This window comes from Protopterus annectens, chromosome 7.part0, assembly GCF_019279795.1.
Source record: "Protopterus annectens isolate FY-2018-M chromosome 7.part0, PAN1.0, whole genome shotgun sequence".
NCBI classification, from domain to species: domain Eukaryota; kingdom Metazoa; phylum Chordata; order Ceratodontiformes; family Protopteridae; genus Protopterus; species Protopterus annectens.
The window spans coordinates 132,116,650-132,142,899 of NC_056739.1; the positions used below are offsets into that span (position 1 = coordinate 132,116,650).

Here is a 26,250-nt window from a genome sequence, read left to right on the forward strand (position 1 = left end):
ATTCACTTGACAATCTCTTCCGAGAATGTTCTTGAGATTTCAGTCATGCTCAGCTACACCATTACCTCCTACTAGAATATCATCTGCTGTAGTAGCACAAGGGTACCCAGAGAAAATTTGTTCCATTGCACGCTGAAAAACTTTGCTGGCAGAATTTATCCCACATGGCATTCTGAAAAATCTGCACCTGCCAAACTGTGTACTGAATGTAGTGTGCAGCGAGGATTTCTTGTCAAGAAAAATTTGCCAAAATGAACTCTCTGCATCTAAGACGGAAAAAACAGTGGCATTTGGCATAAGTACTGCAACTTCTTTGACTGTATGCATTGGATGGTGAGGTCTTTTTAATGCTTTGTTTAAATCTCGTGGGTTAATACATATTCTGATATCATCTGAGCTTTTCTTATGAGCTACCACCATGGAGGATAATACCCACTCAGTCGGTTCATCAACTGGGCAAATTACACCTTGCTGCACCATTTTGTCTAGCATGGCTTTGACTCTGTGCTGCATAGCTACTAGAACTTTCTGGGCTGGTCTGACAACTAAGCTGACATCTGGGTCTAACTTCATGGAGTACACAGCTGGAAGCTTGCCTAGTTTGTCTTCGAAAAGATCAGCATAGGTAGAAAAATATACTGGGTGAAATTAGGACAGTGGTCTTTCAAACTAACACGATGGACTTCCTTATTAAATGAAAGCAGTCCCATTTTCAAACTGTCTGAGTCCTAGTACTGACTGGACGTGCCTTCTGACCACATAAAATAACAAGTTGTAGCTTCTCCCAGCAGAACAACATGAAAGTACTGCTGAGTCCTCAGTTTGAATCTGTTCACCACCATAAGCAACAAGCTTCGCGCACTTTGCCAAATAAAGCTTCTCACCAGCACGTACTCTAACAAATGTTTCTGCAGACAGAACATTGCACTTTGAACCTGTGTCAACTTTGAGCTCTGTAGGTCTTCCATTTATCCGAACAGCACAAAACACTTTATTCTTAGCCTTAAATCTACTGCATTGCCTGTTTCATGAAGCACTGACACACCATCAACATAGAGTAGGGTTTGCAGCTTTCTCAATGATCAACTTGTTTCTTTGACTGTTCCCTTTTAATAAAGGAATGCGTGCCCTTTGATTTACAAAACCTTTCGTAATTATTCTACTTGCATTTGTGACATTGCTGACCAAAAAGTAAACCTTTTTCCTTTTTTAGGCTCCTGACTATCTCCACAATTACGACATTTGGCTATGAAACTGTGTGGGGGCCCATTCTTTGAGTTTGCTGACTCACTCTTATGGTTCAGTGAGACTGTGCAATCTCGAGAGCACACCTTGGAACTTGCTAGAAAGCTACTACGGGGTTTCCTTGTGAATGTTGAGGGGTTTACAGCTGCAGCCATGTGCTTGGGCCTGTTTCTGTTAACCATGTGCTGCATACTATCTACATGAGCTTTAGAAGTTACTGGAACCATGCATCTCTCATTTGTAAGCATATTTGTGTGCTTTTCTGTAAGCGCATGTACCTGACAAATCTCAATGGCCTTATTCAAAATTAAATCACTGTCACAAACAAAATCTTACTCACAGCATCATCTTTAATACCACACACACGTCTGTCTTTTATCAGCTCATCCTTTAAGTCACATAATCTGCACATTTTAGCCTTATTTCTCAAATCAGTTATGTATGCTGCAAAAGTTTCACCAGGCTTTTGATCCCTTGTGTAAATTAAGTCCCTTTCCATTGTAACATTGTAACATTCATTTGGGGGTCACACATTTCTCTAAATTTATGTATTAAGCACTTGGGGGTCCTCCCTTGACTCAGCCTGTACAACTATGTGATGGTTTTCCCCCTCTCCTGCAAATACAGCAGGTGCATACACAAATTAACGCTCTCGTTCTATGTCTTCTGAAACAGCTAAATTAAGCAGAATAAATGCATTTGTGGGGTCATCTTTGTCAGAAAATGCAGCCTGTATGAAAATACATAGAAACACATCAAGATAGATAGATAGCTTTACAAAATATAAACAAACTGATTGACAGACAGACTACACAGCCGTATATACTACATCTCAACAGCTTACTACAAAATGGCAGTCAGGCTCGCACGTGCTCAGTAGTTATACACTTTTGCAAGCCCTTAGAAAGCTTCTTAAAGTTGTACACACACACACACACTGAGCTACACTGTAAGAAAGTCTGAGAAAGGAAGTTCAAGATCAATTTTTTCCTTTCCTTTCCAAGATTGTGATAGCGTTGCCTGGATGTACAATGGGCATAGCAGTTTCTTGCAGGGACTGTTTGGATTATGCCAGGGAAAATGTATCTGGATTAATAAAACCCTGGTTATAAAACCTAAATAAATAAAATAAATAATTACAAATGCTGGCAACCTGTTCACAGGGGGAGTCCTTTGATATCAGCCTCAAATAAATGAATGGTGTATCTAGATCTGAAGGATTTCAAAGCAGACATACTCTTGTGAACTTACCAGAGTAATAGAGACAGTACCACAGCCATATGTGGTGTCTGATCAGAGCAGATAGAGCAAGATTGTACCCTCCGAGCAAGAAAGCAGTGATGGGCGATAACAAGTCACACTAGGACTGAGTCTTCAGACTTATCTGTCTTCCAAGGAGCTCACAGGGGTGTGGCAAATTTACTTAGCAGAAGATGACACCAGGACAGGGATCACTTTCTGTAGGTGTCCATTGGTTGTGAATGCTCTATGACACCCATTCTACTGCTACAAGATTTTGGAGGATTGATGCATTTTCCTTCTTCAGGACAGGCCTTTCTCTGTTTTCCTTTATATAGAGGGTATTAATTAAAACTACACTATCAGGATAGAGCTAATATTGCCTGTGCCAAATTTTCACACAACTCACATACACCGCTTTTCTAAGCTTATACGTCTCCTTTTACTGATTCCCTTTCACAAAACACTACTAACTGCACAGCAAGGTACAGTATTATGTCAGCCTTAGATTTCTTGGTCTACTTGGTGACCAGATTTGCTGTTCATTCCTGTCACTAATTGTTTTTCTTCACTGTCATAAATGTCTTGATAGGCCAGTTCTACTGACATAGGTTCATAGGTAGGTACTAGGCTATCTAACTGAAGGCATTTATAAGACTAGCTGGAATGTGTTGGCTTTCGTTGCCCCTTTAGATTAGTTCCCTGTGTCTCTGTCCAGCAGAGCCATTGAAGTGATCCCTGGGTAAACTTTCTGTTTCTCATTCACTTGTCAAGGTTTCTCTTGAAGAGGGTTAGCGAGGAGCTCTGCCTAATGTAGATTGGAATCTTGTTCCAGAGCATGGGAAGTCTCTGGGACAGGAGTCTATCCCTCCAACACATCCTGTTTATTGTTGTGGTGAGGTTTAGATCCCTAGAGCGTGTGGCTGTTGCAGGTGTCTTGTAAGTTACATCCCAAATGGGGCATTGTACTCTATGATGGGTCTGATTAGTGATGCGTAGAGGGGCACAATGACCTCTTTTGATCTGGATGCAAACCCTTTTGTGATTAGGTGGGTGACATACAAGGATTTTGTAACTACTTTGCCAATGTGATTATCAAAGTAGAGGTTACTATCTACTTGGGTCCCCAGATCCCTTATTACTTCTCCCGTATTTAGGGGGCTACCACCTGTGTGGTAGTTTGTGGGAACTTTGTTTTTTCCAAAGGGGATGACTATGCACTTTTTGGCATTTAGCTTGAGGCCATGGTTTTGACACCAGGTATCTGTCCCAGTGAGACCCTTTTGGAGGATGTCTGTGTCTGCCGGAGAGTCAGTTATAGCCCCTAGTTTGCAGTCATCTGCGAACTTGGTCAGCCATAGTCCTTCTGTGTTTGCCTGTACCTCTGAGAAGTATATGCTGAATAGGAGGGGTCCTAGGACTGAGCCCTGGGGAACGCCACTTGTAACCGGTTTAGAGTCAGACCTGGCTCCTGCAACTCTACCATGTGGGCTCTCTCCATGAGCCAGTTGGCAGCCCATCTCATGATGTAGAGGTTTATATTCAGGCTGGTGAGCTTGCCTATAATACCTGAATGGGGAATGGTGTCGAAGGCATTTGCAAGGTCTAGGTAGGCTGTGTGTACTACCTTTCCCTAGTCTGTAGCCTTGGTAACTGTCTCAAAAAAGTCCACCAGGTTTAGGAGGCATGATCTGCCCTTAACAAAGCAGAACTGGGTAGGGTCCAGTATTTGGAGGTTCCCAGTGTCTCTGTTTATGAGATCCATGGTGATGCACTCCATAGTCTTGCAGACCAAGCTAGTCAGGCTTATAGGGCGATAGTTCCCGGGGTCTGTTGTGGCTTCACCTTTGTGGAGCGGAATAACCATTGCTGTGTGCCACTCTGTGGGCACGTAGCCTGTGGAGTGGCTGAGTTTGAACAGTGTGTTTAGGTGAGGGGTTAGTTCATCTTTGAGCTTGTGTAGGACGCAGCCTGGGACACTGTCCGGTCCCATTGATGCTGTGTTTTTGGTTTTGGAGAGGGCTGTTTTAACCTGAGTGTCTGTGATTTCAGGGGCTCAACATTCTTCTGGTATGGCTATGGGCCCTTTTGGGGGTGAGAGGGTGGTGAAGTTTGAACTGAACCTGTCTGCCAGGATGTTGGCGATATCGGTCGGTTCAGTGTATTTTGTGCCATTCTGCACCAACTCCGAGCAGATCTGAGAATTGCCACTTAGATTCTTGACATAGCTAAAGAATGCCTTGTGGTTATCTTTGGAGTTCTTGGCAATTTTTCTTTCAAAGCTAGCCTTGGATGATTTTATGAGGGATCGTAGTTTCTTGCTGATACTAATCAGGCATGTCTTCCCTTCTTGGGATTTTACTCTTTTATGTACTAGTTTCCTCCTCCTGTTGTATAGTTTGTTTATGGCAGGGATCCACCAGGCTGGTTTCCTTTTCTTGGAGACGTGAGTCCTGGTTTTGCATGGGATGGCACGATCCATGCATTCTAGTAGGTGCCCTTACAGCTTGGACAGCGTTATCCTTTGGCATGGGTGCTTTGAAACTTTCCACCTTGGTCTAAAGTAACATGAAGTTTGCTTTTGAAAAGTTTTTCGCAGTGGTTTCTTTGACCGGGGGTGGGGGCGGAATGTGGATATCCAGAGTGATTAGTTTATGGTCAGCTCTAACCAGCGAGGGATTGACCTCCGATGTGGAACACTGGTCGCCCATGTTGGTGATGACCAGGTCCAATATGTTGTCACCTCTGGTGGGAGTGTTGACCAGTTGATCCAGGGCGTTTGAGTTTATAAATTCTAGGAAATGTTGGGCAAGGGAGTTAGTACTTGAGTAATTCTCCCAGTTAATGTTTGGGTAATTGAAATCACCCAATATAAGGGTGTTTGGTAGGACCTTCATGTTTCCCAGTGTTTCCAGAAATGCAAAATGGGGGTCCTGGGACATGCTGGGTGATCTGTAGCAAGCTACAATTTGAATTGCAGTTTTGCCTGTTGTTAGTTGCACGTGGATGATCTCTGAAGCATCGTGCTGTACCACTAACCTGGAGGTGTGGGTATCCTTGATGAATATGGATACGCCCCTGCCTTTTGTATTTTGGTCTGGATTTTGTGGCTGAAAAGTATGGTATGAGTTGGTAGTGCTGGGGTGCTCTCTGGAGCCTTAAACCAGGTTTCTGTTACTGCACATATATCGATTTTCTCCATACTGAGAAGTGCCTCGAGAGCGTGCATTTTGAGGTTTAGACTTCTGACATTGAGTAGCATTACCCTCAGTTTTTTGCTACTTGTGCTATTTATGGGGGTGGGTTTGTCTTTTGAGCCTTCCCTAAAAAAGGCACTATGGGGGTGGCAAGAGCCTTGGCCAGTATTCAAATGCCTAAGGGTTTCAGGTACAAGCCATCTCTAGCGAAGCAGCGTGGCTTGTCGAGCATGTCATCCCAGGCTGACAGACACTGGATCCCCTTTGAATGACACCAGAAGCTTAGCCAGTTGTTGAAATTGACAATTTTTTTCTTTATACCGTGGTATCATTCTTGGTGAGGGCAGGATGCTAGTCAGGGTCATACCGGCCTGGGCTATGTGATCAGAGAGCTCCTCCATGTCTCTTTTCATGTAGTCCAGGGAGGTAGAGCTCAGGTCATTCACATCGACATGGACAATGACAGAGCTGTATTTGTACTTGTTCTGGAGTGACCTGAGTGCTTGTGTTGTGTGGCGGATCCTGGCATCCGACAGGCAGCTAGCAATAACCTTCTCCTTGTTCAGCCTAGTGAGTGGGATGTCAGTGTGCCTGACTATAGAGTCACTTATTACTGGTGTGCTGGATATGTCATTTTGCCTTAAGGGCTGTGATTGCATGGCACACTGGTTTTGTGAAGTATGTGTTTCATGGTTTGTGTTGGGGGGGGGGTTGCTTGGATGTCTGCTTTGGAGGTCTCTGTTGCAGATTTTTATTTAGAGCCTTCGAGTATGTTTTCATGTATTTGGGTGTTTTTTGCCAGTGCTGGTTTCATAGGTCTATGTGAGACTGGTGGTGTGATGCAAGTAATTCCCTTCTCCTCTTGACTGTTTGGTCCAGTCTTGGATTGAGAGAGCTTAGCCTCCAGTTTGTCTGTATAATTGCATCTCTCACATGTATTAGGGTTTGGTGGTAGGAGAAGAGGGTTGTCTGTGTACATGAGGCAGTTGTAACATTGTCTCAAAATGCCCAGATTCACCAGTTGGACCGGAGAGTACACCTGAAACTGCCCTTTGGACATGCCTGGATAGGTACAGTGAACTGTTTTACTGATTGGCTGGTAAGGTCAAATAGAGAGCCTTGTCCTTCTCTACAGTATAGGGGGGTCTAGTGCTAAGGTTTATTAGTGCTTGCTATGAGTTTTGAGCAAGTGCTGGGCTGAGAAGTGAATGGTTTGAGTGCTTAAGATGAACGTTTGTCTAGTTCCAAGGGAAAAATTGAAGAGTAGACTTTGTAGAGCCAGGAATACTTATACCCTAGCTAACTGGTGCTGCCTGGCGTGCAAAACTGGGCAAATGTGGGTTTTATAGCAGGGAAATGAAAAAAAAAATAGAAATTAGTCCAAAATGGCCAATAAACTACTAATTTCTGAGCTGAAACCAATCATCCAGGGACAGATAGGCTGCTCAAAGTTCCCCTCTCTCATAGGTGAACAGAGAAACTTCCTTCTATCAAAGTAAGGTATGGGCAAACACAGAAACTTGTAACACAACCCTGAATTCAGCACTAAACTGAAAACTGGACTATACCAGCTTAGAAAGCTGGGAAACAAGTATATTTTTTTTGTTTATTTTTCAGAAAATAAAGCAGATACAGTTAAAAAACACTTTAAATGCACAGAAATGGCTATCACACTTGAGTGTGTAGCCTACAACAGTTAAACAGTTAATTTAAACACAAAAACGACTTTGTTAAAGTGCAGGCAGTAACATAAGTACAATATGTAGCTGAAACAAGCTTTTTAAATCACAAAAACACTAAAAAATCAGTGTTTTAGGCGGAATTAGCTAAAGGCAGCAAGAAAATGCAGAAAACTGATACTTAATCACTCCAAAGTCTCTCTGCTGCTGTAGTACTCTGCAGGGTACCAAGCAGGAGCTTGCTGAGGTGTATGCAGATAGAAAGTCCTGACTACTGCCTAGGTGACTGGAGTTCTGTCTAAACCTGGCTGTCTTAAAGGGCAAGAGGTGTAGGACAAATCCAGAGTCATACAGACCCATAAGTTTACTTTCATGATGTGAAAAAATAACTGAGAGGTTATATTGGATATGCTATTGTCAGAATTGGAAAGGTTGGGACTTAAAACCAGATATCAGCATGCATATGTTGAATATAAATCTATAATCACTTTAACGTGATGTTCCATAACAATATAATAGCTGTAAATTGTGCTGTGATGTAATTTATATTAATTTAACTTCAGCATTTCATAGGGGTCATACACAAAACACTGATGAATAAATTAGAACAACTAGGCACCAATGTATTTTTGATGCGATGGATATCACATATAGGGCATGTCTGCAAAAGTACTTGACCAGTTTGGCACAGGAGAATAATATGCTGATAAATACATATAAAACTAAGCATATGAGATTTGGAAGACATAAACTGTAAGGTGAATATTTAATACAGCACACAGTGATTGAAACTGTAGATTCATTTAAAGGAAAACTCCACCCTAGAACTAAAAAAAAAATCGGGTTTTTTCACTCTGTTCCTGACCTATTTTAACACCTCAAAATCACTCTAAGGCCTTTATTTGTAATTTTAGCCTGCTTTCCACAACATGGCTGCAATGGGGCTTGATGTATCAATGTGATTTTGTTCTCCTTCAATCCTTTCTCTTTCCTCTAATGCTTTGTATGACTCATGCCAGACATAAGGAAGTAGGGTTGCCACCTTTTCATATGTCCAAAGTGGGACATTTTTGGTACAAACGTCAGATGTTGCAGGCTGAAACATATCCACGGCCAGTACAAAGGACAGAACTTCACTTTTTTTGCCTAATGTTATGTACTGTACCTGTGTACTATGTATGTATTCTACCTATGTTCCAAATTTCAGCTGTACACCACAAATCTATTAATTACCTTTATTTTTAAAATTAATATTTTTTGTTTGTTCTCTCCACTATAACTGTTTATGTGCCGCATACCACTGTAAAAACATGTCTCTTGTAATTTGTGTGTATACTGATCATGTCTAAATAACTAAATGTGTCTGTAATTTTTCTTTGTGGAACTTTTCTCCCCGGGCCTCTGCTGAAAAAGGGCCTTTTCGGCTCAGTCAGACACCCCCGGTTAACAAATGTAAAATAAAATAAATAAAAGCTTATTCTTGTAGCATTTTAGTTGCTTATTCTGTTTCTTATAACATTTAGGTGTTTCAGATACAAAATAACTGTTGTATGCAACTATTACATAAAATATAGAAAATAATTTTGTCCTAAAATCTTAGGACATTTGCCATTTTTACAATTGTTTTGCAGGACACAACTGCCCAAAGAGGGATTGTCCCTCACAAAATGGGACAGGTGGCTACCCTATAAGGAAGTAACTTTGAATTCCCATGCCTTTGGCATATAATGGGATTTGTGTGAGCCACTTGTTATTTTCTTTACCTTCTGGAAAAGGAATGCTTCTTTTCTGTCTCTAATCATCCTCATTTATGTTTGGCTCAGAACTCGTTTTACACAGTATGTAGAAGTTATCCAGCTACAGCCAGAAAAGTAACTAAATTGCAGGCCTTTATTCTGGGTTTTCTTTTGCAGTCTAAGAGGAATTGATTCTGCAAGGGTCTCTGTGCAGTGACAGTTTTAACACCTCTGCAGTGGTGTGGGGGAAGGGGACATTCAATCCTTCTTGAACTACAAAAGAAAACACTGTACCAAAGGCCTGCAATTTAGTTACTTTTCTGGCTGTAGCTGGATAACTTCTAAATATTGTGTAAAACAGGGTCTGAGCCAAATATAAATGAGGGTGATTAGAAACAGAAAAGAAGCAGTCAGTTTACGGAAGATAAAGAAAATAACAGTGACCCTCCCAAATCCCATTACATGTCAATGGCATGTGAATTCAGAGTTACTTCCTTATGTCTGCACGAGTCATACAAAGCATTATGGGAAAGAGAAACGGTTGAGGGAGCTCAAGATCACGTTGATACATCAAGCCCCATTGGTAGCCATGTTGTGGAAAAACAAGACTAAAATTACAAATAAAGCACTTAGCGTGATTTTGAGGTGTTAAAATGGGTCAGGAAACAAAGATAGAGTGAAAAGAACAGATTTTTTTAGTTCTAGGGTGGAGTTTTCCTTTAAGGACATAGGTACCTTGATAGAGCTAGCTTTGAGTTTGGTAATCGTATCAACCTAGTGGTTAATGATTGTTACAGAACTATAGATTTTATAAAGAGATTTCTAAAGTCTAGGAAGTCAGAAATGATGACATCATTATTTGTTAATTATGGCAGACCCAAACTTGAGTATGGGGTAACAATATAAAAACCTTATAAGAAAATGAGCATGAGTAAGTTGGAAATAGTCCAGTGGAAATGTACCAAGGTCATTCATGGAAAACTGTTATGAAAGAGTAAAATATCTGAACTTGTGCCTAATATAGATATTTAAGAGAAGACCTTATTCAGGTATATAGGGTATTTAGAGACAACTACATCTGGGAATATATGTTATCAAAAAGTAGCAGAGAATCATCACACAACCTAAGAAGAAGATTCGATAGGAATGAGAAATGTACTAATTTTTCTCAGAGAGCACCCGATGCATGGAATAGACTACCAAATTGCATTAAAGCAAGCACTAGTTTGAATATTTTTAAGAACACCCCAGATACTTGCTATGGAAAAAAGTGTTTTGGTATACTGGCAGGCTGTAAGGGCATTAATGCCAGTGCCTGAAATATTTGTATATATGTATGTAATCAGCAGCTTTGGTGCCAGCTGGAGTTGATAGGGGAAGACCAGAGTCATACGATATTGCCAGTTCACCTTTTTCTAACTGGAGAGTGTGGTGGCACATGTCTGGGGTGCATGTTCCCATAGCAGATTGATGGAGACCAATGAAAGGGGGATCAAATGGGATAATTTGAAAAGGAGTTGATGGTTGGAAGACAACAGGGGAGGGGAAAAAGTTGATTAAAAAAATCTTTTTAGAAGCTAAGATGATGTCACTCAAAAATGTATTCTTGTCTGTCTGAAACTGATATTCTTATTGGGCCCAGATTAACACTCTGAACCCTTCCATTTTCAAGTTAATAGGCTGTTTGCATTATCGTTGACTCAGGACTGTTTCTTTCAAAATACAACTGTCTTGTCTCTGCATGCATGCTAGCATACCCCCATTGTGTCCTGAAATGTCAAAATTATTATCTCTTTAAATGAGTTTTAAATTACAGACCACCTAACCATCAAGAATGGCCTTGAAAATTGAATTTATTGCTGCAGAAATAAATTTTAGATTTTACTGAGCCTGTTGAATCATCCGTGGTGGTGCAGCGGTAGCATTGTTGCCTCACAGCAAGAGGTTCTCCCATTCGATTCTCAGCTAGTGTGCGGGGAGTGCCTTCTGTGTGGAGTCTGCATGTCCTCCCTGCGGGTCGAGTGGCGTTCCGAAAGACATGCGTGAATGGGCGTGCCTTCGTTGAAGATTGGGCGTCGAGCTGGCAACTCGACACTGTGAAAATCTACTGTCAATCATTAGCAGACTGGAGTTCCGCTGTGGCAACCCCTAACTGGGAAAAGCCGAAAGACAACAACAACTGAGCCTGTTGAATCAGCAGGCCTAAAATGCATGTAAAGGAAGTTATTTTAGTAGCAGTCACCACTGCTAGCCAAGGTCTGATATGTGGGAAACACTCTACAGTTTTCTTTAGGGTCAGAGTTTTATTAAAGGATAAGCCTACTTTCGTGTGTAAGACTTTACTCAGTCCAGACACCAACTAGTGTTCTTTCCCAAGAATGAAAGCAATGGCGAATACCTACTTCAGATACTCCCTCACTGAGAAATTTAGTGACATTTGGAAGCTTGATGACTTGCCTCTCTTTTATGAAATGTAGTTAGGAAGTGTGATTATTTTACAGGGGTGGGGTGGGGGCACAAAAAGCAGTGCTTGCTGTGTTAATAGGGTTTTTCTATAGAAACATTATTTGAAGACTTTCTCATACATTTAACCTAGATCCATACTTGGGAGTCAGTTCATATGTTCTAGGTTACTGCTGAAATTAATTTGCATAAGTTAAACAGTTCAGCTCTGTGAGGTACTTAGCTTAAGAGCAGATTTATTTATGTCTGCCTTTCACGCACCATGCCCCCTGTCTTTCTGCCCCCCCCCCCCATGTATTTCTTACTAATTCCTTTTCTCTGAACATAGACAATGAAATTCTTAGATAAAGGACAAATATAATTTTGCCTAAGCTGTGTTATCTAGTTATCTCTGTTTCAGAGTTTGTACTCCATGTGTATAATGTCATCTCTGTGAACTGTAACTTGTGAATTCTTTAACTATTGACAGTGTTCTTTTTTTTCTAACTTGTCTCTGTCCAAATACTTGCTCTCTGTATGTGCAAGTTCACACTGTATGAACTGAAGTTGTGATTTATTTTTACTTAGTTAATATGTTATTCTATGTTAGGTTGTGTGGTAACTTCATTATTTATCTGTAACCATATTATGTCAATGTGGAGGTTTTCTCCCTGGACCTTCACTGAAACTGGGATGTTATCCTTGTTGGACTTTGCTGGCAAACAAATGTCAAATAAAATGAATAATTGTTTGTCAGTTGTTTTATATGAAGTGTTACTGAAAATTTCCTTCAGTAGTTCTTACTAAGGATTGCTTCCCACCACTGAGTGCTTGCAGTACTTAGTAGTAAGACACACAAGAGCGAAACTTTATTGTGCATGGAGAGTGCTGTTATTCAGGAAAAATATCTGATTGTGTTGCCCTGAATTGGTGTAAAGCTTATATAATTATGAATACGGCATAACTATCTCCCATGAAGATTTGCTCTTATGAATACATCACAAGTGCTAATGATAAAACGCAACACCTTGTTGTATAGGATTCACTTTTGCCATTTTATTCTGACCTTTTTCTGTGTCCTTTTACAGATGTTGATGAATGTGACAATGAATATAATGGAGGCTGCGTCCATGAGTGTATCAACATACCAGGAAACTACCGCTGTACCTGCTATGATGGATTTATGCTCGCACATGATGGCCATAACTGCCTAGGTAGGAAACCATATTAGTAGTTTAGTACTGCCTCACATTTAATTGTCATTGTGTGGCTACTAATGCTGAAATACGGATAAAGGCAATGTGATCAACATGCAGTAAATTTAAGTATGTTGGTGACTAGTTATGAGGCAGTTTACATGAGAAGTGTGTGATGCATGTAGAAGTATTTGTAAGGAAAGCATATATACCAGATATTTTTGTGCATTTTTCTTTCAGGCCATGCTGAATGATGATGTCTGCTGCTGGTGTCATAGTTATGGAAACTTGTTCAAGGAAAAATAATACGTTTTATTCCACAGGCATATAATTTCAAACAAATTTGAACCTCTGATCTAGTACAGGCATGAACGTTGATGAGGAGAATGGCCTATTTAATGTAGCGGCTTGGTGTCAGGTTATTAGTGAGCCTAGTTCACTGGAACTTTGCTAGCTAACTGACGTTCTTCGTGTTTCACTGTTGCAGTCCTCACATATCCAGTTCCCGGTAGCCCTCAGTCGGCCCAAATACCAGAGTCCTTGGTATATGACGTTGGCTGCCGCTGGTTGTAAAACTGATGTCAGTAAGTCAGGTATAAAGGGAGGCAGCCGACGCCATTTTCTCAGTCTTTCTTGCCATGGAGCCTGAAGCAGATGCAATTCGCACTAGTACCGGTCGGCCATTTACCTTCGTTTCAACTTTCCAACTACCAAGTTGAAGACACCTTCAGATAAGTACCCCATTGGGGATCCTCTTTTTTTGCTTTAATGAATGTCAGATGAAGTTAATAACTGTCTTACCTGTGGAAAACAGATTCCGCACCGTGATTTCCATTCCTATTGTATAACTTGTTTGGGCCTTGAGCACGATGTCCCTAACTGCAATCTCTGTGCTTCCTTTAGCCCGCATACCATACGCTGTAGAGCTAAGATTTTGTATAAGCATTTCGGAGTCTGGCCTAAGTTTGTTGGTATGACGTTTTCTGGTGTACCAACTTCGGATATACCTAGGAAGCGCAAAGAACAAAGACTGTGACAGGCCTAGGGTTAAATCTACCGACGATGCACCGGTGAAATTGGTCAGCACAACGGTAGTCAGTGAGGCGCTTATGCAGCCCCTGCAGACTGCAGATTTTCAGCCGCAAGCCTCTGCTGAGACCTTTATGGAGTCCTCCGTGCCACAGGCTGCTATTTTGTATTCAGAACCTCCACCTGTCGCTGCCTCAGATGGGTCCAGAGCCGCTTTGCAGGCACTGGCTTCTGACGTCTCTTCTTTTCGACATGAGACCAGAACCAGACCGACTACCTTAACTCTGACTTCTGCAGTTGCTAGGCCTCCTGAGTCTCTCCGGATTGCTAGTAAACCTTCCGGCCGCAAACCTAGTCACAAGCAGGTGTCGGCCGCCCCTCCTGTACCTCAGTCCCAGTTGGTAAAGATGGCTGGTGATCTTCTTTCCCTGATTAGGGGCTCTCATCCCCCCGTCCTTCAAAGAAGGCTAGGGAATTATCTCCTGATTTTTGTCTGTTGCAGATTCTGAGATTTCCAGTATGTCTACTGGTGAAGAAGGAAATTTTCAACTTTTTTCTGGCTTTGAGGTTTCTGATGCTAAGGACTATACTTTGAATACTCTTAGGGAGCATTTTAAATGGGAATGTCAGGATTTTCCACAGTCTAAGAAAAGAATCAGGGAATTTTTAGATTTGCCACAGCATAAGCCTCAGGCTATACCTCCAGTTTTGGAAGTTGTGGATGATGTTTTCATGGAAAATTCTTTAACTCCTAATTCTGTTCCTCCTGCCCCCAGAAAACCAGATGGGTATTACAGGGTTCCTGAATCTCATCAATTCCTTTTTAAAAACCCTAATGCTGATCCAGAAATAATTTCTCAAGGCCCCAAGGGTGTTAAGGCTACTATTGCTAAAAACCCTGTGCCTTCTGATAAGGAATTTAGGGCCTTGGACAGGTGGGATAAAAAAGTCTATTCTTCTGCAACTCTTGCCATTAGATCTGTGAATTGTCTTTTTCACATGCTGAAGTATCAGCAGCATACTTTGGAGGCTGTTAAGGCTAAACTTGGAGATACTCCCTCCGTGACGGAGAACAAAGATTTACAAGACTTACTGAATTCTGTCACTTTAGTTAATAAACATTCACTTCATTGTGGTTTTGACACTTTGGAGGTTTCTTGCAGAGCAGCAGCCACTGGTTCTATAATTAGAAGGCATGCTTGGCTCAGGTAACAGCCTCTTTCTGAACCAGTTAAATCTAAATTGTTGGATGTTCCTTTGCACAAGGACAATCTTTTTGGTAATAAGGCTGAGGAGATACTAAAGAAGTTGGAGGATAAGGCAAAATCCATGCAAGCTGTAAAAGATTTCCTTCAGATTCAGCCTCCTCAGTTTAGTAGGCATAATCCTTCCAAGAATTGGTCTTTCCCTGATCCCGGCAAGCAGGGTCACTCTAGGCCTAGGGGTTTCAGATCTTCCAGAGGGCAGGCTTCTGCCCTTCAAAGGGCTAAACAATGGCATTCTTTTTTTGCTAAATCGGGGAGTTCTAAGCCAGCTTCCCAAAGCAAACATTCTCAGTGACTCTGGCCTTGTGCCTACTTCTGCGGACCCTGGGTTTCCTTTGGGGGGAAGGTTAGCCCGGTTCGCAGAGGTATGGTCTACCATCACAGATGACAAATGGGTGCTCAATATAGTAAACCAAGGTTCCAAGTTTTACTTTCACACCTTCCCAGTTTTCCAAGGATACCCAGACATACCAGGAACTTTCAGGGCAGAGGTCGAAATTCAAATTTCCTCTCTGCTGACTATGGGGGCTATAGAGCCAGTTCCTGCAAAACAGGCAAGCCTAGGTTTTTATTCAAGGCTTTTTCTGGTACCCATGAAAGGGGGCACATGGCGCTCTATTCTGGATCTGTCCATTCTAAACACTTTTCTGGTGATTCCCAAATTCAAGATGCTCACCCTTCAACAATTACTACCAATGCTGGACAAGGATTCATGGCTGGTAACTTTGGATCTCAAGGAGGCTTATCTACACATCCCAATAAGGGAAAGTTGCAGGCAGATGTTCATGTTTCACTGTTGCAGTCATTACATTTGCGTAATCTTCTGGCAGGTTGCCCTCACTCAGCCAAAGTCTTGGGCCCTGCATCGGTTGCTGTCTCTTCTTCCATGACGTCAGGTCGTCAGGGATATAAAACATGCAGCCAACGCCATTACCCCAGTCTTCCTTGCCGTGCGGTGCCCGAAGCATAAGCAGTTCACAAGTGCCCGGTCGGCCGACTCCGGAAATTTTGTGTTCTAGTTTCAGAACCAAAGTCTTCAACTAAAAGCTAAGTACCCCGTTGGGGAAACTTTTTCTTGCTCCTTGCCGATGTCAGTAAAAGTTAATAATTGTATTCCTTGTGGGAAGCAAATACCTCATAAGGATTTTCATTGTACTGTATTCCTTGCCTAGGCTCTGACCACAACGTGCCTTGCTGTTGGTTTTGTGCTAAATTTAAGCAATGTACTATTAAACGTCTGTATATTTTTGCTTCTAGATATTTTGGCTCAAGATTTAACTATCCAGAAATGTCATCGGTTAGCAATCCGACTACCAGAGTACCTAAAAAACGCAAAGAAAAATACAGAGACAGACCGTCGAGGTCCGAAACAGATGAAGCTTCTCCTAAGCCAGTCGCCGGTTCACCGGTACTCAGTGAGGCGCTTTCCCAGCCCCTTATACCCGCTACTTCTGATTTGCAGGCCTCTACTGAGACCCATTCGGAGTCCGGCATGCCGCAAGATACTTTAAGTATTGAACCCGCGGATGTCTCTACCTTAGATGTGTCCAGAGCCACTGAGCAGGCACCGGCTTCTGAGGGTGTTTTCAGGCCTAAAGATTTGTATATTAAACCAACGCCTTCTTCAAAACTAAGGCCAAAATCTATTTCTGTGTCTAAAAAACCCGACGCTTGGGCCACGTATACAGGCCCCAATGCCTAAAAAACAAATGATCAAAATGGCTGAGGATTTAATTACCTTGATCAGGGGTACCCATCCCCCTCCTGCTAAGAGGCCTAGGCAAGGCACTGACTATGAATCTTCGGATCAGGTTTCGATTTCTTCCGATTCCTCTTCTGATCAGGAATTATCTATTCTCACTTATGAGGACTCTGATGCAGAAGATTCCATCCCTTCTGCTTCTCCTCCTGAGGATTTTTTTTTGAAGAAACTTTGTTTACCTTAAGGGAACACTTTCACTGGGAGAGTCAGGATTTCTCAGAATCTAAAAAGAGACTTGGGGATTTCCTTCTTCTTCCTCAGCATAGGCCTTTGGCTATACCTCCTGTTCTAGACATTGTTGTTGATGTTTTCTCAGAATCCAGTATGACTCCTGATTCCCTGCCTCCAGCTCCTAGTAAGCCAGACCGATATTACAGGATTCCTGACTCCCACAAATTCCTCTTTAAAAACCCTACTGCTGACCCTGAAACCATTTCTCAGGGTCCCAAGGGGGTTAAGGCTTCTGCTAGAAATCCAACTCCTGATAGAGATTCTAGGGCGCTGGATAGATGGGGTAAGAAGGTTTACATGCCTGCAACCTTGTCAATCCGGGATTTAAACTGTCAATTTCATTTGCTTAAATATCAACAGCATGGCATGGGCTTACTTAAACAGAAAATTATGTTGATTTCTGACTGTGTGGAAAATAAGAGTTGCAGGGTTTATTGCATTCAGCTGAACAAGTTGGAAAACATACTTTGCAATGTGGTTTTGATTCCTTGGAGGCCTCTTGCAGGGCTGCTGTAACTGGATCTGTGATAAGAAGGCATGCTTAGCTCAAGGAGCAAAATCTGCCTGACCATGTTAAAGCAGAATTATTGGATGCTCCTTTACAACAGGACAGTCTATTTGGTAATAAGGCAGAAGGAAGTTTTGAAAAAGATGGAAGATAAAGCTAAATCTATGCAAACTGTAAAAAATTTCCTACAAGTGCAGCCACCCAGGTTCAGTAAGCACTGGCCTACTAAGAGCTGGTCCTTTCCAGTACCCACCAGAGCCACTCAGGTCAAACCCAAACATTCCAAAGGCTCCAGGTTTCAGTCACAAGGAACTTGTAGAGCAAAGCAATGGGGTGCCTCCACCTCCAAATCTGGAAGTAACAAGGCACCTTCCTACGGTAAACAGTCTCAATGACTTTCCACTGCAGTCACCAAGCACTTATCTTGTGGCCGCCCCTTTGGGGGGAAAACTGGCACTTCATGCACAAAACTGGCAACTGATTACCCAGGGCAAGTGGGTTTTAAATATAGTATCCCAGGGATACAGATTTAATTTCCACACGTTGCTAATCCCAAACGGATGGACAGATCTGCCTCCAAATCAGTGGGCAGAGGCCCAGAAACAAGTTATGTCCCACATGAATATGGGGGCTATTCAACCAGTACCAGAAAAGAAAAAGGGACAAGGTTTTTATTCAAGACATTTTGTGGTACCCAGAAAAGACAAATCATGGCGTCCAATTCTGGACTTATCCATTCTAAATACATTTCTGGACATTCCAAAATTCAAGATGCTGACCCTACAACAGTTGCTACCTATGCTAGGCAAGGATGCCTGGTTGGTAACTCTAGACTTAAAATAGGCTTACCTGCATATCCCAGTCAGGGAATCTTGCAGAAGGTACCTCCGCTTCAAAGCATGCTATTTGCATTACAAGTTCTCTGCACTGCCCTTTGGCTTATCTACTGCGCCCAGGGTCTTCACAAAGTGCCTGGCACCAGTAATTGCATTTTGCAGGCAAAGAAATATTCAAATTTATCCATACCTGGACGATTGTCTAATTCAGGCAGAAAACAAGGACACTCTTTTAAAACATCTGGCGTTTGTAAAAAGACTTCTAACTTGTCTAAGGTACACTATAAACGAAAAGAAATCACAACTGGTACCCTCTCAAATAATTACATTCCTGGGTGCCAGCTTGAATACAACTGCCCAGATGACTTACCTTACGCCAGAAAAAAAATTCAATTGATGACTTACTTCAAACAGGTGGCCACAAAAACCCAGCTATCTGCAAGACAAATTCTGCAGACCTTGGGGTTCATGGCCTCCTGCATTCTAATAATTCCATATGCAAGACTGCATATGAGGAAACTTCGGTGGTACCTAAAAAGCTTATGGAGTCAACATTGTCACAGCCTGGAAACAATGATTCCTATAATTCCTTGCCTGCAGCTAGATTTCCTATGGTGGGCAGAGGCCTGCCACCAAAACAAGGAACTGTCATTCATTCCACCCCCTGCCGCTCTAATCCTGACTACAAACGTATCAGATTATGCTTGGGGGGGTACATCTGGCAGGGAGATGCATTCAGGGCCAATGGAGCCCAAATCAAATGCACCTACCTATCAACCAGAAAGAAATGCTAGCTGTACAGAATGCTCTGACACCCTTCAAGGACCATCTTCATCCAGGACAACTACTGATAAAGACAGACAACACCACAGTCATGTGGTACATAAGCAAGCTTGGGGGTAACCATTCCTACCCCCTTTGCAGACTAGCCATGGCATTGTGGAACACGGCCTTGATTTATCAAATACATCTACAAGCTCAATTCCTGCCAGGAAAGCTAAATACTTAGAAACTGCAATACACCAACAAATTCAGAGGAAGACACAGGAGTAGTTGATATCCATTTTTATTCCTTCTGTCCTGGTACCTCAGCTATTCGCCTTCAATGGGACATATATTTGCATTTTCAGTCTCCTTTTATATATGCTTTAATTAATTAATTAAACATCAATCAATCAATTAGTATTGAAGCTTGTCTTTAATAGTGTTTGTTTTTCGAAGGAAAGCTAAATACTCTGGCAGATGAACTAAGTAGAAATCTTATGGACCCACACGAATGGAAACTGGATCCACAAATCTTCAGCATGTTGACACGCAAATGGGGGAGCCCAGACATCTTTTTGCCTCACTTTTTGCCTCACCCCAAAACTATCAGTTGGACAAATTCTGCACAAGAATTCATCACAAAAAAGCTTGGAAAGTGGATGCTCTATCCTTCAGCTGGAGAAACCTATCAGTCTTTGCCTTTCCTCCTCTGCTCTCCAAGGTCTTACTAAAAGTCACACAAGAAAAAACAAAAATGGTTCTGATTGTTCCAGACTGGCCTCGCCAGCACTGGTACCCACTCCTATGCAATGTGTTGCACCTTCTTCCGTGGCAGCTGCCTCGGGCACCTTACCTACTGTCTCAGCAGAACTATCAAATTCTGCACACTTAGCTCTAAACTCTGTTATCTTGCAGCATAGCTAATCAACTAATTTCACCAGTTACATCACAAACCTGTGATGGATGTAATTTGGAGGCTAGAAGGCCTAGTACTAGAAAATCTTATGCTGACAAATGGGTATGATTCTGTGCCTGGAACCAAGCACAAGGAATAAGCACAGCAATGCCCAATATTCCTCAGATTCTGCAATATTTAACTGAGATGCTTCACAAGGGCCTATCTTTTTCTTCCATAAAAATCCATGCCTTTGCCATTTCAGCTCATTACAACACAGAGCCTCCCCTCTTTTCTCATCCTCTGCTAAAGCAGTACCTCAGAGGGGACAAAATTTTAAGACCTCACAGAAGAGCACCATCTCCTGCATGGGACCTCAATTTTGTTTTGGAAAAACTCACTCTACCTCCTTTTGAGCCAGCTGCTACTGCAGACTTAAAATTTATCTCCTGGAAAACCGCTTTCCTTTTAGAAGTCACTTCAGCTGGAAGGATTTCAGAATTACAAGCTCTTATAGCAGTGGAGCCTTTCATTATTTTTCACCCGGACAGGGTGGCTGTCAGGACCAATCCATCTTTCATGCCTAAGGTGGTATCCAGTGTGGCTCTTAATCAGACCATTCATCTGCCAACTTTCTTTTCCAATCCACAGAACAAGGGTGAACGGATTCTGCGTTCATTGGATGTACACAGACAACTTAGATTCTACTTAAACAGGACAAAATCTCTAAGAAAATCTGAACAACTATTGGTGGCATTTGCTGCAGGGGCAGAGGGAAAGGCTATTTCAAGGCAGACTGTTTCCAAATGGATAAGCCGTTGTATTCGTTTCTGCTATGTGCACCATGGTAAACCTATCCCCAAGGGGATCAGATCTCATTCCACCAGGGCTGCATCTACTTCTGCAGCCTTTCTCAGAGGGGTTCCTACCAGAGACATTCCAGAAGCTGCTACCTGGAGCACAGTTCATACGTTCACCAAACATTGCCATTTACCTCTCTCTAAATCCAGAGCTGGCTTTGTCACTGCTGTCCTGCAGGGCCTTATAGCTCCTCCTAATTTTGTATAAATCCATCCTCCTCCTTGGGAATCTACCCAAATGTAATGTCTGCAACAGTGAAACACGAAGAACATAGTACAGTTGTGTACACTTACCATAAATGTAGATGTTTGAGTGTATTCACTGTTGCAGTCCTGGTTACCCACCCTCCAGCCCCCTGTTTTTCTCTTACTATACCTCTACTTTCTCTTACTATGCTTAAAAGCCTTTTTGGTGTATTTACTTTGGTTTGGAAGTATATTTTTTGTGTTGTACATTTTATATATATATATATATATATATATATATATATATATATATATCTATATTGCTCCCCATTTGTGGGGCACCTGACATCTGGGGCAAGAAAAAGTGATGTAATGGCGTCTGCTGCATGTTTTATACCCCTGACGACCTGACATCATGGAAGAAGAGACAGCAACCAACGCAGGACCCAAGACTTTGTTAATCAGGTCGACTGAGGGCAACCTGCCAGCAGATTAACCAAATGTAATGATTGCAACAGTGAATACACTTGAACATCTACATTTATGGTAAGTGTACACAACTGTACTTTCCTTCGCTTCAGGGCTGGGGAGCAACACTTAAAATTCTCTGCATTGCCCTTTGGCTTATCTACTGCTCCCAAAGTTTTTACGAAGTGCCTGGCTCCAGCCATTGCTTTTTGCAGGCAGAGAAACATTCAGATTTATCCTTACCTGGACGACTGTCTCATTCAAGCAAACTCCCCAGAACTAGAAAAAGATTTGGATTTCGTGAAGAACACTCTCACCTCTTTGGGGTTACACACAACGAAAAGAAGTCAGAGTTGGTTCCTTCAAGAGAGATAGTTTCCTGGGAGCGAGTCTGAATACAGCCACCCAGATGGTATTCCTCCCTCAACAGAAGCAAGATCTTTCCGCATACTTCGTGAACTTGGCAAGCATGACCCAGCTCTTTGCAAGGCAATTCCTGCAAGCACTGGGGTTCATGGCTTCATGTAGTTTGATGATCCCATTTGCAAGGCTGCATATGAGAAAACTTCAGTGGTACCTCAAGAGTCTTTGGTGTCAGCACACACAGGACTTAGACTTGATTCTTCCCCTGATTCCCTGTCTACAAATGGAGTTCCTCTGGTGGGCGACAGCCTGTTCTCAGAACAAGGGTCTGCCTTTCCGCCCACCACCTGCCTGCCAGTCTCTCACCACAGACACCTCAGATGTTGCATGGGGGGGGCTCATCTAGAGGGCAGGGGCATACAGGGGACTTGGAGCATCCAGCAGATTCATCTGCACATAAACTTAAAATAATTGATGGCAGTGCAGCAGGCCTTGGTGGCTTTCAAGGACCTCCTCTGCCCTGGGACTCTGCTGATCAGGACAGACAATACCACAGTCATGTGGTACATCAACAAGCAAGGGGGACTCGCTCTTACCCCTTGTGCAGACAAAGCATGAGACTATGGTCCTTAGCAGCATCCATGGGCTTACATCTAATAGCCCAGTATCACCCAGGGAGGCCAAACTCCTTGGCGGATCATTTGAGCAGACATGTTCTGGATCCTCATGAGTGGCAACTGAACAGGAACATTTTCCATTGCATCACTTATCATTGGGGCACCCCACAAGTGAATCTTTTCTCCTCTCACACCATTCATCTCCTTTCAAGCTTCTGCAACAGGGAGGTTCACAACAAAGCTTGGAGGGTGGATGCATTGTCCTTCCCATGGACACATCTCTCAGTTTATGCATTCCCTCCTCTGCCTCTTCTTCCCAGAGTGCTACTAAAGATAAGGTACGAAAAACCAAAGGCTATTCTGATAGCTCCAGATTGGCCCAGGCAGCATTGGTATCCCCTTCTTCACAACCTTTCCCAGGCTCAGCCTTTGCATCTTTCCTTGGTACCAGATCTGTTGGTTCAGGGAGGGGGAAAGTTCCTTCATCCTCATCTTTAAATTCTGCATTTAACTGCCTGACTACTTTAAATCTTTCCCAACAGGTGGTTGAAATTCTTCATGAGGCCAGGAGGCCTACCACAAGAAAATCCTGTTCAGGTAAATGGAAACGATTTTGCTCTTGGATGCTAGCTAAAGGAGAAGACTCTTCTCATCCTTCTCTTTCACTCATTCTTGACTACCTAGCAGGATTGCTTAATGGTGGACTTTCCTTTTCTTCAATCAAAATTCACGCTTCAGCAATTTCGGCTCATTGTCCTTTTGATTAACCTTTTTTTCTCACCCCTTGATGAAGCAGTTCCTGAGGGGAGCTAGTAATCTTAGACCTCCCAGAACTCCTACTCCTGCTTGGGATCTTAATTTTGTCCTGGAAAAACTTACTCTGCCTCCCTTTGAACCAGCTGCCTCTGCAGATTTTAAGTCTCTATCCTGGAAGACTGCTTCCCTTTTAGCTATTACTTCAGCTAGAAGGGTATCTGAGCTGCAAGCCTTAATGGCAGTAGAAGCTTTCATTATTTTTCACCCAGATCGGGTTTCTCTGAGAACCAATCCCTCCTTTATGCCTAAGGTGGTTTCCAGTTTAACCTTTAACCAGTCTATTCACCTGCCTACATTTTTCAGTAATCCCCAAAATAAAGGGGAAAGGATTCTGCACTCTCTTGATGTGCATAGACAGCAGAGATTTTACCTAGGACTAAACCCTTTCAGAAATCTGAACAGTTATTGGTTAGTTTTGCTCTTGGGGCTCAGGGTAAAGCTATTATAAAACAAACCATCTCCAAATGGATTTCTCCTTGTATTCACTTTTGTTACCTGCATCATGGGAAGGTTCCCCCTCAGGGTATTAGGACCCATTCTACTAGAGCAGCCCCTACCTCTGCAGCCTTTCTGAGAGGTATGCCTACTAAGGTCATTCTAGAAGCAGCTATTTGGTCTTCTGTCCATACTTTCACAAAGCATTACAATCTACCTTTGTTTTCTAAATCTAGGGCTGGTTTTGCCTCTGCAGTTTTGCAGGGCCTCCTTACCAACCCTTAAGCTGTGATCCTTCCTCCCCCCTTTGTCTTCTTACTGGGTTTTGGGAAACAACCCATATGTGAGGACTGCAACAGTGAAACATGAAGAACATAGTACAGATGTTCTTCGTGTTTCACTGTTGCAGTCATTACATTTGGGTAATCTGCTGGCAGATTGCCCTCAGTCGGCCTGATTAACAAAGTCTTGGGTCCTGCGTTGGTTGCTGTCCCTTCTTCCATGACGCCATTACATCAGTCTTTCTTGCCATCCGGTGCCAGAAGCAAAAGCAGTTCGCAAGTGCCGGTCGTCGGTATATTTTTGCCTCTAAATATTTCGGTTCTTTGTTTAATTATCCAGAAATGATGTTGGTTAGCCATCCGACTACCGGAATTCCGAAAACAACGCAAAGAAAAAGACAGAGACAGGCCGTTGAGGTCCAAAACTGCCGACGACGCTTCTCCTAAGCCAGTCACCAGTTCACCGGTACTCGGGTGGTTTCGCAGCCCCTGATACCCGCTACTTCTGACTCGCAGGCCTCTGCTGAGACCCATTCAGAGTCCGGTATGCCGTGAGATGTTTCACCTATGGAACCCGCGGATGTCTCTACCTTGGATGGGTCCGTCGCCGCTGTGCAGTCACAGGCTTCTGAGGGTGTTTTCAGGCCTACAGACTAGCATATTAAACTGACTCCACCTTCCAGTATGGCTCCTGATTCCCTGCTTCCAGCTCCTAGTAAACCTGACTTATACTACAGGGTTCCTGAGTCCCACAAGTTCCTTTTCAAAAATCCTGTTGCGGATCCAGAAGCCATTTCTCAGGGGCCCAAGGGCATTAAGGCTTCTACTGCTAAAAATCGTTCCCCTTCTGATAGAGACCCAAGGGCGCTGGACAGATGGGGTAAAAAGGTTTATACTTCTGCAACCTTGGCCATCAGGGCTTTAAACTGTCGATTTCATATGCTAAAATATCAACAGCTTATTATGGAACTGCTTAAACAGAAAATGATGATGATTTCTGACTGTGTGGAAAATAAAGATTTACAGGATTTATTGCATTCTGCTGAACAAGTTGGAAAACATACTTTGCAATGTGGTTTTGATTCTTTAGAAGCCTCTTGCAGGGCTGTGGTTACTGTGTCTGTGCTTAGAAGGCATGCTTGGCTTAAGGAGCAATCTCTGCCTGATCATGTTAAAGCAAAATTGTTGGATGCTCCTTTAAATCAGGACCACCTATTTGGCAATAAGGCTGAAGAAGTTTTAAAAAAGATGGAAGATCAGCTAAATCTATGCAAACTGTAAAAGATTTCTTAAAAGTGCAAACTACAAGATTTAGTAGGCACTGGCCTACTAAGAATTGGTCCTTTCCAGCTCCTTCCAGATCCACTCAAACCAAACCCAGACACACCAAAAGCACCAGGTTTCAGTCCCAAGGGACTCCCAGAACTAAACAATGGGGGGGGCATCCACTTCCAAATCTGGAAATAACAAGACACCCCCCTATGGTAAATAGTATCAATGACTTTCCATTAAAATTGCCAAGCACTTACCTTTTAGTCACCCCTTTGGGAGGAAAGATTGCTCTTCATGCAAAAAAACTGGGAACTCATAACCCAGGACAAATGGGTTTTAAATATAGTGTCCCAGGGATACAGATTTCATTTCCACATGTTGCCAACACCAAACCGGTGGCCAGACCTGCCCCCAAATCATTGGGCAGAGGCTCATAAACATGGGGGCTATTCAACCGGTACCAGAAGAGGAAAAGGGATAAGGTTTCTATTCCAGGCTTTTCCTGGTACCCAGAAAAGACAGATCTTGGCGTCCAATTCTGGACCTGTCTACTCTAAACACCTTTCTGGGATATACCAAAATTCAAGATGCTGACTGTTCACCAGTTACTTCCTATGCTAGGCAAAGATGCCTGGTTGGCACTCTATATTTAAAAGAAGCTTACCTGCATATCCCAATCAGGGAATCTTGCAGAAGATACCTACGCTTCAAAGCAGGCTATTTGCATTATCAGTTCTCTGCACTGCCCTTTGGCTTGTCTACTGTACCCAGGGTATTCACAAAGTGCCTGGCTCCAGTAATTGCATTTTGCAGACAAAGAAATATTCAAATATATCCATACCTGGACGATTGTCTAATTCATGCAGAAAACCAGGCCATACTTATAAATCATCTGGTGTTTGTAAAAAGGGTTCTAACTTGTCTAGG

The 26,250-nt window shown here is 42.6% G+C and overlaps 1 protein-coding gene across 5 annotated transcripts in view; it reads left to right on the forward strand.

The window, feature by feature from the left end:
- SCUBE3 (signal peptide, CUB domain and EGF like domain containing 3) overlaps window positions 1-26,250 on the forward strand; it is a 3,541,316-nt gene that overhangs the window by 335,519 nt on the left and 3,179,547 nt on the right. For all 5 annotated transcript variants that reach the window (XM_044076569.1, XM_044076573.1, XM_044076571.1 and 2 more), the window contains exon 2: window positions 12,627-12,752. In XM_044076569.1, coding sequence (XP_043932504.1) covers window positions 12,627-12,752 — 126 coding nt within the window. The remainder of the gene's footprint in view (window positions 1-12,626; window positions 12,753-26,250) is intronic.